Consider the following 14778-nt stretch of genomic DNA (forward strand, 5'->3'; position numbering starts at 1 on the left):
AGTAGGTGTTGATGCCCCCAAAATGGTGTCTGACAGGCGTTTTATACTCTAAATGCTGTATATATGTTAATAGTCTTCTAGGGTCTGATGGACAAAAATGCAGCAACTTTACACGGAAAGGCTATGTTGTCAGTTTTAAATTGTTCTATCATAGGCAAACACAATAATTAAATAATAAATAAATGCCAGATTTGTATCACCATGCACTGAGAAACACCAGCTTCTCCTTTCACATCAGAATAAGCGACTAATTGTTTCAGTGTAGCTGGGTTTTTTTTTTCTTTTACATCAGCTGACAAAATATGATCTCAATAGAAAACTCAATAGATTCCGATGCCCAAAATTGGTGTCCAATATACTACGATACCCTAAATGTTATATATACTGTCAGCTTTCTAGGGTTTGATGCCCAAAAATGGTGTCTGTGTTGACTGATAGACAATGACGCCCAGCGATGTTATCTAGTTTGGCAGCCCAGCTGGCTCTGATAAGTGGGTGGTGGTATAAATCGGTTGCTCACTAGGTTTTGAGACACAGTCCTTGCTCCCGTTTTCCATCTTTGGGTAGGTAGGATGCTTATGGTTCAAGTTGCCTTCCATAGTGTTGCTGGATGAGCTCACGGTGTAGTTGTTTAAAGCATTAGTGTGACTTGATACTCTAATTTGATTTTCTACATAAATGCATTTTGTACGTTTTTCTTCCCCTCGGCAGTCAGTTTGACGTCTTATTGAATGTGACAAGAAATGAGTAAACCCAAAATGGCGACAGAAAAAAGGTTAGATTTTCCCCTTTTATAAACACACACACAAACACACACACACACATGCATTAGCAGCTCTGTGATGATGATATGCAGTATACATTGGCAGCTTGATGACTGCCTGATGTTGCCTAGAGAGGTGCGAGACATCTTTCCTATGTAGCAAGCTTTGGCCCGTGGTGATGGTTTCCTGTGTTCCCAGTGCTTCCCGTGTGCTGATGTTGCTGAGTCAGCTAGAAAGACTGAACGAGGACCATAAAGTCTCTGACAATGACGCCATCCGGCAGATCACAGGCAAAATCCTCCACCTCCTCCAGACTCAAGGTGAGCTGACACTGGGATCATCACCATAAAACCAAGATTTAGTCCAAATCAAACTGATATTTACTTTCTTATTAAAAGTTTTTACTCCTTCTGTGCAAAATCAAGACTGCTGTCTTGATGAAATATCATCAGAATTACTAAACTAATGCTAACCAATAGCCAAGTAACTATTAAGTCATTAGATTATACTGTTGAATGGAATTCATATTGACTTTTGCCAGTAATATAGTAATCGACTGCTGGTTAAAGCAGACATAACACACAGTTTCTGCCGATCTCATGTTAACTTGAGTATCTATTGAGCAGTATGCCTACTTCATGTTGATTGGAGACTTTGGAGCATAATGGGAAGCTTAGTGCTCATGGACCATGAAATTAAGTTTAATAAATGTGTAATAAACAAATATGTACATTACATTACTTCACTCTGCGAAAAAACAAAGCTTGTACAAGCTTGCAAGCTATTTTTTTTTCTGTTATAATGGCTGTGGTGTTCTCTGTTCAGGCCCTCTTCCAGAATCAAATCACTGAGGGTGCTTCTGAAATTAGGGCCTCTAACCTTAATGCATATATATTTTGATATATAGGTTTGTGTTGGTCCATTGCTATGGCACAAAGAACGCTATGAACACTAAAAAGCTGTCACTCGTTATAGTTCACCGTCGTCTCACGAAGTTCCGTTATAATCCGCGAATATCTCTACACTGTATGATGAGTCTTCTGTACTTGGTGAAAATGAGATGATTTGTGAGTGTGCAGAGCTCAACATTGGACAAAACTCAGACGTTTCAAATAAAATCAAGAAATCATATACTGTATGTTAGAAACGGACAAGTCTCAATGTTGCAAAAATGTATTGTTAAGAGAAACCAGAGCAGAATGCAAACGCAAACATGCACTGGATGGTTTGACAGATCTGTTATAAAGCTTCAGCTTCAGCTGACGGTGCTCTTGATTTAGTTTGAGTGCCCAATAGGACCGGGCCTGTCTCTGCTATTTACCCAATCATTTGCATAATTTGTCTTTTTGTTTTCTTTCTTTTTTTATCTGAAACTATAGCTGTGTTTAACACAAAAGCTCATGCAGTCTCTGTAGTTCACTGACAAGCTACGCAATATCGCGTTCATTATCACCAATGTAACGATTCACTCAACTCACGATTCAATTCGATTCACTATTTTATTTTTTTAACAAAACTATATTTAAGACAAATTATGAATTAAATGTGTCCTTTTATTATTGCTTGGACAAAATGCTGTACATTTATTTGTGAAACTGAAATATAACTATAAAAATATACTAATCTAGCACTTGCATAATATTCCTCTTTTGTTGATTTTGATTGCTTTTATGGTCATCATTTGTAAGATGCTTTGAATAAAAGCGACTGCTTATTGACCAAATTTAAATATAATGTAAATGTAAATAACAAAACTATATAAAAAATTTAAAACAAGCCCTAAATCAAATAAATACTGTAAGTTACACAAATAAAATAAATTTCTTCATATAAACAAAATAAGGCTTTGTCTGTGCTCTTTCCTTTTTAAATTAGAGGCAACCACTGCATTTTAATCATGATCCAAACAGATGCTGCATACATGCAACACAAGCAGTGTCTAATCTAAATCAGATTGTATAATTTAGAAATTTTGAAGCAAAAACAGAATGATTTGACTTCAGTTTTGTGAAACTATACATAAAAATATCAGCATGAAACGGAAACAGCAGACGAGCTGAACGAGACGCAGATTCACTCTCTGCCAGCAGGGGGAGCTTCAAGTGTTTCCTTGGTTACCGCTGTAAACAAAGCAGCGCTGCATTTATTAACTTTAATATGCATCGCACTGAGACAAGATGAGAAGAAAAAATACCATCTGAGCTCTTCTAAAGACAGTAACCTTCAGACACTCATTCATATAAACTCCTACCACTAACTGAATCGTGATTTGTTTAGCGTCTCAACCGATTTGAATCGTCACACATTTGAAATTTGATTATTTTATTTTATACTTGATTTTCAACCGCCTCGCGGTTAATCATCACATCGCTAGCCTTTGATAATGAATGTGACATTGCGTAGCTAGTGAGCGTAAATGCCATTCTATGTGAAAGCAGGTGATGGAGATTAACGACTAATCACACTGACGAGATGCACACGATAATCGCATTCGATTATTTGCACAGTCCTAATATAAATGAACAGGCCCTGAGACGCAGAAGAGATCAGCTGTGAAATGTGTCAGCTCTGGGATATCCAGCATTGGTTTGTTCTTCCCTCTGACCCCTGCTGCCCGTAACCATACACCGCATATGTGTAATATCTCCACTGTCTGCACAGTGACCCCACGCGATGCCATCAGCAAGTGTTCCCATGTCTCCCAGTGGTCACCTCTTGCGCCTCTCTCGCACTCTCTCTCTCTCGCTCGCTCGCTCTCTCTTTAGCCGTTCAGTTCCCTTCACATTCTTGGCCATATCCTCTCAGGCTCGTGACGGTCATTGATCTGCTGTGGGCTTTGAAGGCGTGTGTGTTTTGACTGACAGCACCTGGGCAGTAGGAGGGCTCTGCTTCTGTGTGAAATATGATTACACCGGTGTAGAATTTCCCCAGTGTTATGGATGAAGCGCTGGAGTGCATACAAGTTATGAGAAGAGGCATAAGAGTGGGTTGTGTTGAGAATAAAGATGGACTACAGAAGCCATGCCAGAAGGAAGACAGGCGGTTTGTGTCGGCCCCCGTCCAGCCCCGGTAAGATCAGAGCGGGACACGCTCACACGGCTGAATGCATCGTTCATTATGTTAAGCTGCTTCTTACAGCTGCTACTCCTGTGAAATGTTTCCTAATAATGCTTATGATACACGACGGTTAGTTATTAAAACAGAAAAAGGTTCACACTTAACGAAGTGTTGCAGCCCCTATGATAAATCAAATTTAAAATGAGACATTTTAGTATTTTAATCATTAGCATCAAGATTTTGCCTGTAATGTTTATTGTAAAAGTGCATTTTTTAGAAATATTTATATTAATTTCATTTTCAGTAAAGTTTGAACATTTAGTATTAATAAAAAACCAATGAATAAATCTCTCACACTCAACTAAACAAATCTGTGCATATCTCTTTATTAAATGCATTTCAACCTTATTATGTAATACATCATTTGAATTAATAAATATGTTGAATTTCAGTGTAAGAGTAATAATTATAAGTTTCATTTTAGCTCATTTTAATGATTGATTATCACTAAAATTCAACAAGCTATGAATGAACAAACTTGCATTCTATTGAACAAAGGACTAACCACTGAAATAAATAGAATTATTTAATGCATTGTTCTGTTATCTATTTAAATTTATTATTATTATTTGTTTTGTTTTTTCAGTAAAATTCTAAAGCAGATAAAGAAATCGAATGGTTGCATAAATGTTTACATTTAATTAATTTATGGACTTGGGCCAATTAAATGCATTAAAGATAAAAAAAAAAATTGTTTAGTTTAAAATATCTTAGCATGTTCTTACCATTTATTCTGGGCTGATCTTGTGAGTCTATACTTGGCTTGGTTTTGAAAGGCGCTCAGGTTTTTTGTGTTCTCTGTGTCCGCTGGAGAGTAGAGACTGCCTCAGCCTGACGTGTGTACTCTCCAGCCTTCTGCCCTGTCACCACTTTCTGATTTGCACAGCACTTTTTATTTCAGTGTGTGTGTGTACATCCATGCTGGGATATGTAACAAGTTCTTTAGCTGTTAATGGTAGATGGAGCGGCTGTGTCTCTCTGTCATTTAAGACGGATCTTGGCATGCATGACTCAAGCACATTCAATGATATTTAACACCGACCAAACTTACTCTTCACGAAGTGTTGATTATAGAAGTTCCTCCACAGGGTTGTCTTTTAATGTGACTGTGTGGTCTTTAGTCTGTTGAGTTTACAGATGCTTCTATGGTACTTTGTGCTCTATTTTTAAGACCTGTCAACGTGCGTCAATAAGTTAAATCATGGGTGGTGTGCTAAGAGTATGTTTGGTCATGTTTCAGAGAAGACCCGGAAGGAGGTGACATCTAAAGGCGCTGGTGGGATGGAGGTCATTCTGTCGTCTCTGGAGGTACTGATGACTTTAATCCATCCGTTTCATCGCAGCTTAACTTGAAGTGCTTTTCAGCTGCTAATCCACTTGTTTTTCTCCAGAATACACAGGATTTGCAGACCACTCTCAATATCCTCGCTATCTTGAATGAACTGTTGACCGTGGGTGAGTTTCAGTTTTTGATGCCCATGTTATCTAAAACTAAAACTATTAAAATATGTTTTTGTTCATTGAAATAAATAAAATAGTTTAATCACATATTGGTCACACTTTATTTTGAGATCCGATTCTCGCTATTAACAAACCATTAACTATGACTTTTGCTTCAATGAACTTCTAATTAATGTGCGTTATGTACTAATAAAGGCCAATATGTTAATAACTGGCATGGTAATAAGCAACTAGTTAATAGTGGGAATTGGTCCCTATACTAAAGTGTTAATATTAATAGTATATGCCAAAATTAACCCTTTAAAGCATCCTTTATATGATCATCAGGCTCTTGAGGACCATTTATTTGTTTTATTCCTCACTCGTCATTCAATTGCGTTGCATTGTATGTTTTGCCCCCACAATAAAACCTACAGAGCTTTGATCATAAAACAGAATCTTTCTAAGATGTATTATTGGGAGATAAACAGACAGATTTCCTAACGTTTATTGGCGCTAAAATAATGTCACGCAGTGAAGAATTAGCACGGAAAAGGCGCAAACAGTTTTTTTATTTTATTTGTATTTTTTGCACATGACCTTATTGGATATGCATTTGTAAGAGTTTCCTTTTCAGATGCAAAATTTATGTTTTAGGAGAGTATTAAAGCTGCGGTAGGTAACTTTTGACGCTCTAGCGGTTAATGAACAGAACTGCTTGCGTCTTGCGGAAGAACATCGTAGCCGGAACTACTTCTCTCTGTTTATGTCTATGAAGAATCACAAAGGTACTGGGTTACTCCGCCGCGGTACCCCTGAAGCAATCTAAAATAGTCCGAATATAAACACTTATTATAGGTGCACCCTAGTGATTCAGGACAAGCTAAAAACACGGTTTGGAAAATGGATTCATGGTGTACTCGCTTATTATATACATTTTTCTAAATTTTGAGCACAAACAAAGTTACGGACCGCAGCTCTGATTGGTTGTTTTTTACCGGGAGCGGATGAATTTCTGCAAATGGCAATAGGACACTGGGAGGAGCCAGAGGAGCTTGATTTATTCACAGATTATCTGTCTCATATTCTACTGTCAGGACATAATGACAGGTTTAACAAATATGTAAAAAAATTTTTTTTTACAAAAGTTCCCTACAGCACCTTTAAAATGAATGATGCAATGCGATTTACTAAGGTTAGTGCTCTGGTAATTACTGGTATTTGCGTAATTTTTTTTACACTCCAAAAAAGCATGTCTTAAAAAGCAGATGCTAATTTGCGCTGCTCTTGGTAGATTGTGTCGGTCATTATGGAAATGATCCGGCTGCGTCTGTGCTCTTTAATATGCACATCGTCAATAAATCACCACTAGAAATTTCGACTCACATTAGCTCTTTTTTTGGAACTGCGCTCTCTAAGGCTACATCAACATGACAACTGTGCAGCCAAAAATGGAAAAGTTTTTCTCTTGCATTTTTAAAAAGTTTCACGTATACACAACAATGTTTACAAAATGATTTGCGTTTACACAACGGCAAAAAAAGCTGTATTACGTATGCCAGGCCAGTAGTTGACGCTGTCACCTTGTTAGTAAACAGTACCTGTAGGGAATTAACGATTATATGTTGTATATTATGTGTCTCCATTGTTAATTTTAATATTGGTGAAGTAAATCCAAACTCTGTTGAAGAAGCTTTATCAAACTCTTGAGCAGCAACAATAGTACCATGGATGAGTATGTTTGTTCGCACTTGCCTTTAAAATTGACACGTAGTGCGTATGTCTACATACCTAACAAGTACTACACACGCGCATGACATCACTGTTGTCAAAGATTCCTGTATTGGATGTTTACACAGAAACGATAACTTGAACTTTGAAACTCGTTTTCAAAAATATGCATTTTCAGTATCCACAATGCCGTTATTGTGTAAAATCACAGGCAAAACACATTAAATGGTTAAATGGCTGAAATCGTTGTCGTGTAAACAGCCCCTAATTCTAGCGCAACTGATAGTTATGTATGTAAGTACAGTAAACCGTCTATACTATGCTATACTGTTAAGGATCTCGTTAATTTATATTACAAGCTAATTTCTTGCTTTTTGTTCATATACCGTCTTTTTCGGACTATAAGTCGCACCTGAGTATACGTCGCATCAGTCCCAAAATACGTCATGATGAGGAAAAAAACATATATAAGATGCACTGGACTATAAGTCGCATTCATTTAGAACCAAGAGAAATCATTACCGTCTCCAGCAGCGAGAGGGCGCTCTTCAGTCTTCAGTGTAGACTACAGGAGCAATGAGCAGTATAGAGCGCCCTCTCACAGCTGGAGACGGTAATGTTTTCTCTTGGATCATTTCTCTCGGTTCATGTCAAATTAATTTTTATAAATAAGTCGCACCTGACTATAAGTCGCAGGACCAGCCAAACTATGGAAAAAAGTGCGACTTATAGTCCGGAAAATGCGGTAGATATCTGCATCTGCACCAAACTGAGGTTTTTTTTTTTAACCACCTCGAGTCTGAACTCTATATTTTTACTATATCATACTATGATATACTATACTCATCAAAAAAAAAATTGTTTGTTTTTGTTGGTTTTTATTTTATCTAAAGGTTCAAAACACGTATGTAATATGTCAGGCTTTACAAGGTTAACCTATTTTTTTTTTTTTTTTTTTTTTTTACAAAAAAATTCAAAATGATTCAAACTGAAATAAAGAAAAAGTACAAAAGGTTTAATGAAATTCTAATTCAAATGAAATGTGCAAATGTAAAAGCAGGCGTCCTCTTGCTGCTGTGTTGGTTTAGGTGGAGGACGCAGGACCGGCATGTTTGTGTCTAAGGGAGGAACAGCCATTCTGCTGCAGCTGCTGGTGAGCTCCAGCAAAGACCCTCCGGCCAATGAGGAACTAATGCTTCACATTCATACTCTACTGGTCAAAGTCGGCCCCAAAGGTTTGAGGACACCACAGCTTGATTTAGCATTGCCAGACACTAGATTTGGTACAATCCAAACAATTTCTTGTAAATACAGATTTATATTTTTATCTGTTTGAATCTGTGGACAAATGAACAGTGACATCACTTCCTCTTCAGACAGGAAGTTTGGCGTAAAAGCGCGTCTGAACGGGGTTCTGAATGTGACTTTGAATCTAGTGAAGCATAATCTGCAGAACCACAAGCTGTTGCTGCCGTGCCTTCAGGTGCTTCGGGTCTACTCAGGCAACCGTACGTTCACTCACTTCATGTGCCCTGTAGTACATTTACGAGAAGGTTTACGTTTCTTTAGTGCATCACTACAGTGAGGCATTAATCAAATTGTCTTTTCTTGTAGTGGTAAATGCCGTGTCGCTGGGAAAGAGTGGCGCTTTGGAGATCATGTTTGAAATCATCGGACCCTTCAGCAAAAAGAGCACCACACTGATGAAGTATGTTGTGTGTTCATGTTTACCAGATCTGAGAAACATATAATTGTTACAGGAAGGATACTAATCACCAAATATGTGGTGACAACAAAAAATGTGGTTCACTTATTTATTTATTTTTTGTTTGATTCGATAAATTAATTTGTTCTTTTCCGAATCAGGGTGGCCTTGGACACACTGGCGGCTTTACTGAAGTCCGGTAAGATGCCTGCTTGGATGATTCTCACACAACTTGTCAAAACATATTACTATTACAGACCAAAATAGAAAGAAATACATAAAAAGTATAAATTGAGTAATTTTAATTGTAATGGTGATTAAATCAGGGTAGTTTGTTGTACTTTTAATTTAGGCATTGTTATATTTATTCACATTTTTCGTATTACAGTAATAAAAGTAATGGGAATAACACACACACACACACACACACAAATGAGCAAAAACACAAATCAATCATAAAGATACATAATGGCAATGGAAATAGTGCTTAATTAGAATGAAAATAGTGATTTAATGTCTATACAAATAAAATGTAATATTTTACTGTTGATTTTTGGAAATATTATTATATATATTTATATTAAATATTACTGTTATATATCCTACATAAGTTTGGGGTCAGTATTAAATATACAAGAATTCATAAAATAAAATAAAACAATGTCAGTAAAGGCTTTCACATTGTTAAAGAACATTTCTATTTCAAATTAATTCTGTTCTTTAAAACATTCTATTCATCAAAAAATCCTGAAATAAAATGTATCACAGTTTCAAAAAAATAAATAAAAAAATAAATAGTGAATAAAAATAAATAAAAATATAAAATAAAAATGAGGCAGCACAACTGTTTCAAAGATTGATAATAATCAGAAATGTTTCTTGAGCAGCAAATCAGCATATTAAAATATTAGAAGATTGGAGTAATGGTGTTGAAAATTCAGCTTTTCATCACAGGAATAAATTACATTTTAAAATATGTTTAAATATAGAGCATAAACAAACAAATGAAAAACCTTACCGACCCCCAACATTTTTGAAAGGTACTATATATATATATATATATATACATACATACATACATACATACATACATACATATATATATATATGTGTATATATATATAATATACACACACACACATACACACACACACACAGCTAGAACAATACATGTTGTTGCAGCTCGGTTAGTGACGTCTATCACAGCTCTCTTGTGCGTGTGCTCTTCAGGAATGAATGCCCGGCGGGCAGTGGACAGAGGATACCTTCCCACGCTACTCACGATCTACCAAGATTGGCACCGCAATGATACACGCCACCGCCATGTGGTCGTCCGCAAGAGCATTCTGGGATGCATCAAAAACCTCACTAACATTAAGCTTGGCAGGAAGGCTTTCATAGACGCCAATGGCATGAGGATCCTTTATAACACATCCACTGTATGAAAGTGTTGGATAAATTTGTATTTAATTTGTATTTTCATGGAAGTGTACAGTATAAAGTGATATAACTGTAATGTGTTTCAGGAGTGCCTGTCTGTCCGGACGCTGGATCCACTGGTCAATACCTCCAGCCTAATTATGAGGAAGTGCTTTCCAAAGAACCGCCTACCACTGCCTACTATTAAAAGTGTCTTTCACCACCCGCTACCACACATACCAGCTGGTGGACCGGTGGCGCAGCTGTACAACCAGCCACCTGGAGGTAAAACACACTCACCACCGCCAGAAGGGTATCATTGTTATTGGTCTTGTTGCATGATAATTGATCAATCTCGAAAGTCAAAATCAAATCAGAATGCACTGTTTGTACTTTCTTCCTGGTATTATTGTATATAATTTATCCATCAATAAGTGCCACCCATTATTTTTTTATTTTCTATTCTCTTTTCAAAATATGTCTCCTTACAGAAGAAAAATTGGTTGCAAATTCTGTTTGATGTTCTCACTCACTTCTTTGTACACCGTGTTATAAACTGATGTGGAGTGTAGTTGTCAGTGATGTTAGGCGTGAGTAAGTGGTAACGGATCTCTGTGTGTTCGATGGTGTTAGTGGATGATGTAGTGGATGAGAGCGATGAGAATGAAGCCACGGAGGTCGACACAGAAAATGACACGGAATATGAGGAGGACGAAACCGGTCACAAAACACAGGTATTAATCATCTCATTAAACTTCACTAAAATTGTAGCCGTCAGCCGACCAACATCTACAGGACAGGGTGACTGATGGCCAATATAATGATTTTATATTGGTGAATCTCAAAGAACATGTTTGAGTAATGTCAAAACGTGTTATATTTTCTCTTGGTTCTTGGTTCTAAATCAGGGGCGGTTCTAGGGTCAGTGGAGATCCGGGGCTTAGCCCAGAAAAATCCATCAAATATAAAATTTGGAATACAGAAATATGAAATTCTGAAAAAAAATGTGAATGATACTTTGGCACTAGGTAGCGGCATGCCACTGCCTTAATGAGAGAGTCATTTAATTAATGGATTCGTTTGAAACAGTTTATTCATTCAGAAAAAAAAGTAAGCAACTGTTTTTATGAATGGGTCAGTGAATCATTTACTCAAGCAAATTGATTCAATAAACACCGCTGTGTGTTGCTACAGAGCACAACAGCATGCTTTGTTTGGAACCATTTCCTTTGCAAAATGTTTTTTTTTTTTATTATTAGCTTGTTTATTGCATTGTTGCCATGACACAAAAAGTCTGCCACAGACCGCTCTGTGTGTGTGTGTGTCCTAAAGACTGCTGCGCAGCTGTTAACTGTTTAGATGTTCAAAATGTAACGTTAAATCAGACACAGTTTAAAACCCGAAAAAGCGAAATATAATACAATGATTAAAATTTACAGATACCTGAAGCTGTTGTATCCTGGCGTTCAAGTGTTCTTTTTGAAGAATTTCGAAATATCCATTTTAATTTTCAAATAAATTGATCTAGTAAAATACTACACGCAAACAAACCGCCTGGCTCCAAAAGATCTCATTTCATTGGCTGGATCGTACAGACGCTCATCGATGGTTGGCCAGTTTACATGTCAGTCAGAAGCACTAGACTCAGTGGGCGGTCTTCGTCGGGTGTGAACGACAACGCCTAAATTGACAGACACTGTAGACGTCAGAGTCGAGATTTATTTATTTATTTATTTAATTAATTACATTCTAATATAAATTACTTTATTGGGCATGAAACTCATTGATGGCATGGTGGTAATAAAAACATTCTGGGCTTTACTGAAAACATTTGGGGCTCCAGCCCCCTTAGCCCACCCCTAACGCTGCCCCTGTTCTAAATAAATGCGACTTACAATCCATTGCGACTTCTATATGTTTTTTTTCCTCGTCATGACGTTTTTTTGGACTGATGCGACTTCTACTTAGGTGTGACTTATAGTCCGAAAAATACAGTATCTGCATCTGATACAGCATTCATTCTTCAGCTCAGTCTCATATTCACAATAAAACATTGCACCAGACTTTAGACCAGGTATGAGTTGGCCTATGGCGCAGTCTATTTTCAGCTCCTTAAAATAGCAATGCTAATAATCTTTTTTTAGACCAGCATGCCCATGGGCACACAAATGAGCGCAAATGCATTTGCTAATTAAGCGCATGGCGATGGCCGGAAACAAAACCATAGAGTAAGTGTGTTTGCTAGTTTCTGTCCAAGGCATTTTCCCGTCCAGCGCCACGTCGTTTAATTAGCAAATGCATTTGTGTGCCCATGGGTGTGCTGGTCATTTCTATTTTAAGCAGCTGAAAATAGACTGCGCCATAGACCAACTCAAACCTGGTCTAATGTCTGGCACAACTGGCTCTTAAAAGAAATGGAAGATGAGACTCTGATTGATTTATTTGCACGTAACGTCCAAAAAACACCCATTACTCATTAAGAGAATAGGAACAACGGTTTAGACCATGCGCCCAGGCGCACCAACCGTTTTTCTACATCCCTGCCTAAAAACTCTTAAAACCACATTCTGTGACACAGAAACGGTATTATTTATAAAATTATAGTAGATTTGGGTGTCCGCCATGACACTTTCTGTGAGAAATACTGCTAGCAGTGTGATAAAAATGGTGAAAAAAATTGGAGTGCTGTTATCACTAAATCGCTCTCAGTCTTTACAATACAATTTGATAGCTTAATAATAAAAATATAATTTTTATTTATCTCTTGGAGTATATGTAACCATCTGCGAAGCAGCATATTCATGAATACTACATGAAAAGTTATTTTAAAATGATTAAAAATAAATCAAATATATGTAAATTGATATTTTCACCCCAATTTTGAATAATATAATAATAAAATTTGAATAGCTTTATATTATAATTTAATGATATAATTGTATTTAAGCAACAAGAATTTTAGGCATGTCTTGTGAAGTACAGTACAAATGCAGTGTATTAGTATTAGTTGACTAATTAATTAAAAAACCTATAAGTCATTTTATAATGTGCCTTTGTCATTTTTATCTTTAATATATTTTTATATCAGTATTTAGTAATTTTGGTACTTCCAAGCCAGAAACGTTTATTCTATCATTCGGTGTTTACACAGTCCTATACAATGATCTGCTGTTTGTACTTACAGGCCTGAATGTGGTTCACATTATTTGTAAAAGAGCAATCAAAACACTGATTTTATAATTGATGTTTGTAATGCACTGCAGAATGATGATGACATAGAGACAGATATCAAGAAACTGCAGCCCATACAGGTGAATACTCGTCCGTTCGATGAGCTCAGAGCCTACGAGTATTTCTGTCGGGAATTCAGTGAACTATTTGAGGTGAGGACGCTTCTGATTAAATGATAATAAGGCAATAAAAATCCCATTGATTGCAAAATAGCAGTCACAAAAAAATAGCTTAACTTTTGTAACGTGACTGTCCATCTCTTAATCGTCAAGGATGATCACTTTCTGTTTTGTTTTCAGGAAGATGACTTTGAAAGCCCCGGATCTGTCATCCCTCCATCAAGTGTTAACTCAGAGCTTCATCGTCCCATCATCATTCCCACCACACCGAGCTCCTTGGGGCCTCAAAACAGACGTGCGCTGCGAGAGGACCTTCTGACGCCCAAGTCAGATGAGTCTCCTCTGGAACTGGACAGCATTTCCATATCAAAAAGGCCAGAGGACACGGCGGACCCTGATCTGGTCTGTAGTTTGGGCCGTCTGGTTGTAGATGGTGGTGTGGATGGGTCTCAGGAGGAGGGCGGGGAGCAAGCCGTGCTGGAAGTGCCAGACACCGCAGCACTGCTGCCGCTGCACGACCCTGACCTTTACTTGGAGATGGTGAAGAGCACCCGCTCAGTTCCCGCCTACACAGAAGTGGCTTACCCAGATTACTTTGGGCATGTGGCTCTCAACCTCCGCGAGCCCATTCTAGAGAGGGTTTATGGTGTGCAGAGGTACTACACAAATGGTTTACTACCTTTTTTGCTTTGAAATACTGTACTTGTTAAAGGAATAGTTCGCATAAAAATGGCTGTTTGCTGAAAATCAACTCACCCTCGGACCATCCAAGATGTAGGTGAGTTTGTTTCATGGGAACAGATTTGGAGAAATGTAGCATCACATCACTTGCTCACCAATGAATGCTCTGCAGTGAATGGGTGCCGTCAGAATGAGAGTCTAAACAACTGATAAAAACATCACAGTAATCCACACCAATGGTATTGTGAAGTGAAAAGCTGCGTGTTTCTGATTTCAAACCCTTACTTCTGGCTGAAATATGAGTCTCATCCATAATATTGAAGACGTAGTCTTATCTGATTCAAAATAGAAATATGCTCAGTTCAAGCACCGTTTACAAGCCAAAACAGTTCTGAACAAACATCTTCTGTTTATCTTATGATTTTAATGTGAGAGGACAACAGAAGATGGACTTTTTTTTTTTTTTTTTTTTACTGGTGAAAGCTTTGTTATGGATTAGTAATTATTATATATTTTGGCTAGCAGTGACAGTTTAAACATGCAGCTTTTTGCTTCACAAGATGTTCACTGA

The 14778-nt window shown here is 37.3% G+C and overlaps 1 protein-coding gene across 3 annotated transcripts in view; it reads left to right on the plus strand.

Moving 5' to 3' along the window:
• agtpbp1 (ATP/GTP binding carboxypeptidase 1) overlaps positions 1–14778 on the plus strand; it is a 36556-nt gene that overhangs the window by 2324 nt on the left and 19454 nt on the right. Inside the window, exons 3-15 of one of the 3 annotated variants that reach the window (XM_026197641.1) lie at positions 716–775; positions 963–1084; positions 5122–5189; positions 5273–5336; positions 8141–8287; positions 8429–8560; positions 8667–8760; positions 8919–8956; positions 9988–10196; positions 10284–10461; positions 10810–10910; positions 13440–13559; positions 13707–14182. In XM_026197641.1, the coding sequence (XP_026053426.1) occupies positions 744–775; positions 963–1084; positions 5122–5189; positions 5273–5336; positions 8141–8287; positions 8429–8560; positions 8667–8760; positions 8919–8956; positions 9988–10196; positions 10284–10461; positions 10810–10910; positions 13440–13559; positions 13707–14182 (1781 nt within the window). In that variant the 5' untranslated portion in view covers positions 716–743. Of the gene's footprint in view, positions 1–711; positions 776–962; positions 1085–3633; positions 3834–5121; positions 5190–5272; positions 5337–8140; positions 8288–8428; positions 8561–8666; positions 8761–8918; positions 8957–9987; positions 10197–10283; positions 10462–10809; positions 10911–13439; positions 13560–13706; positions 14183–14778 lie in introns of those variants that run through there. The other 2 variants (XM_026197640.1, XM_026197642.1) reach the window with 2 other exon arrangements.

Source organism: Carassius auratus, chromosome 22 (genome assembly GCF_003368295.1).
Source record: "Carassius auratus strain Wakin chromosome 22, ASM336829v1, whole genome shotgun sequence".
NCBI lineage: Eukaryota > Metazoa > Chordata > Actinopteri > Cypriniformes > Cyprinidae > Carassius > Carassius auratus.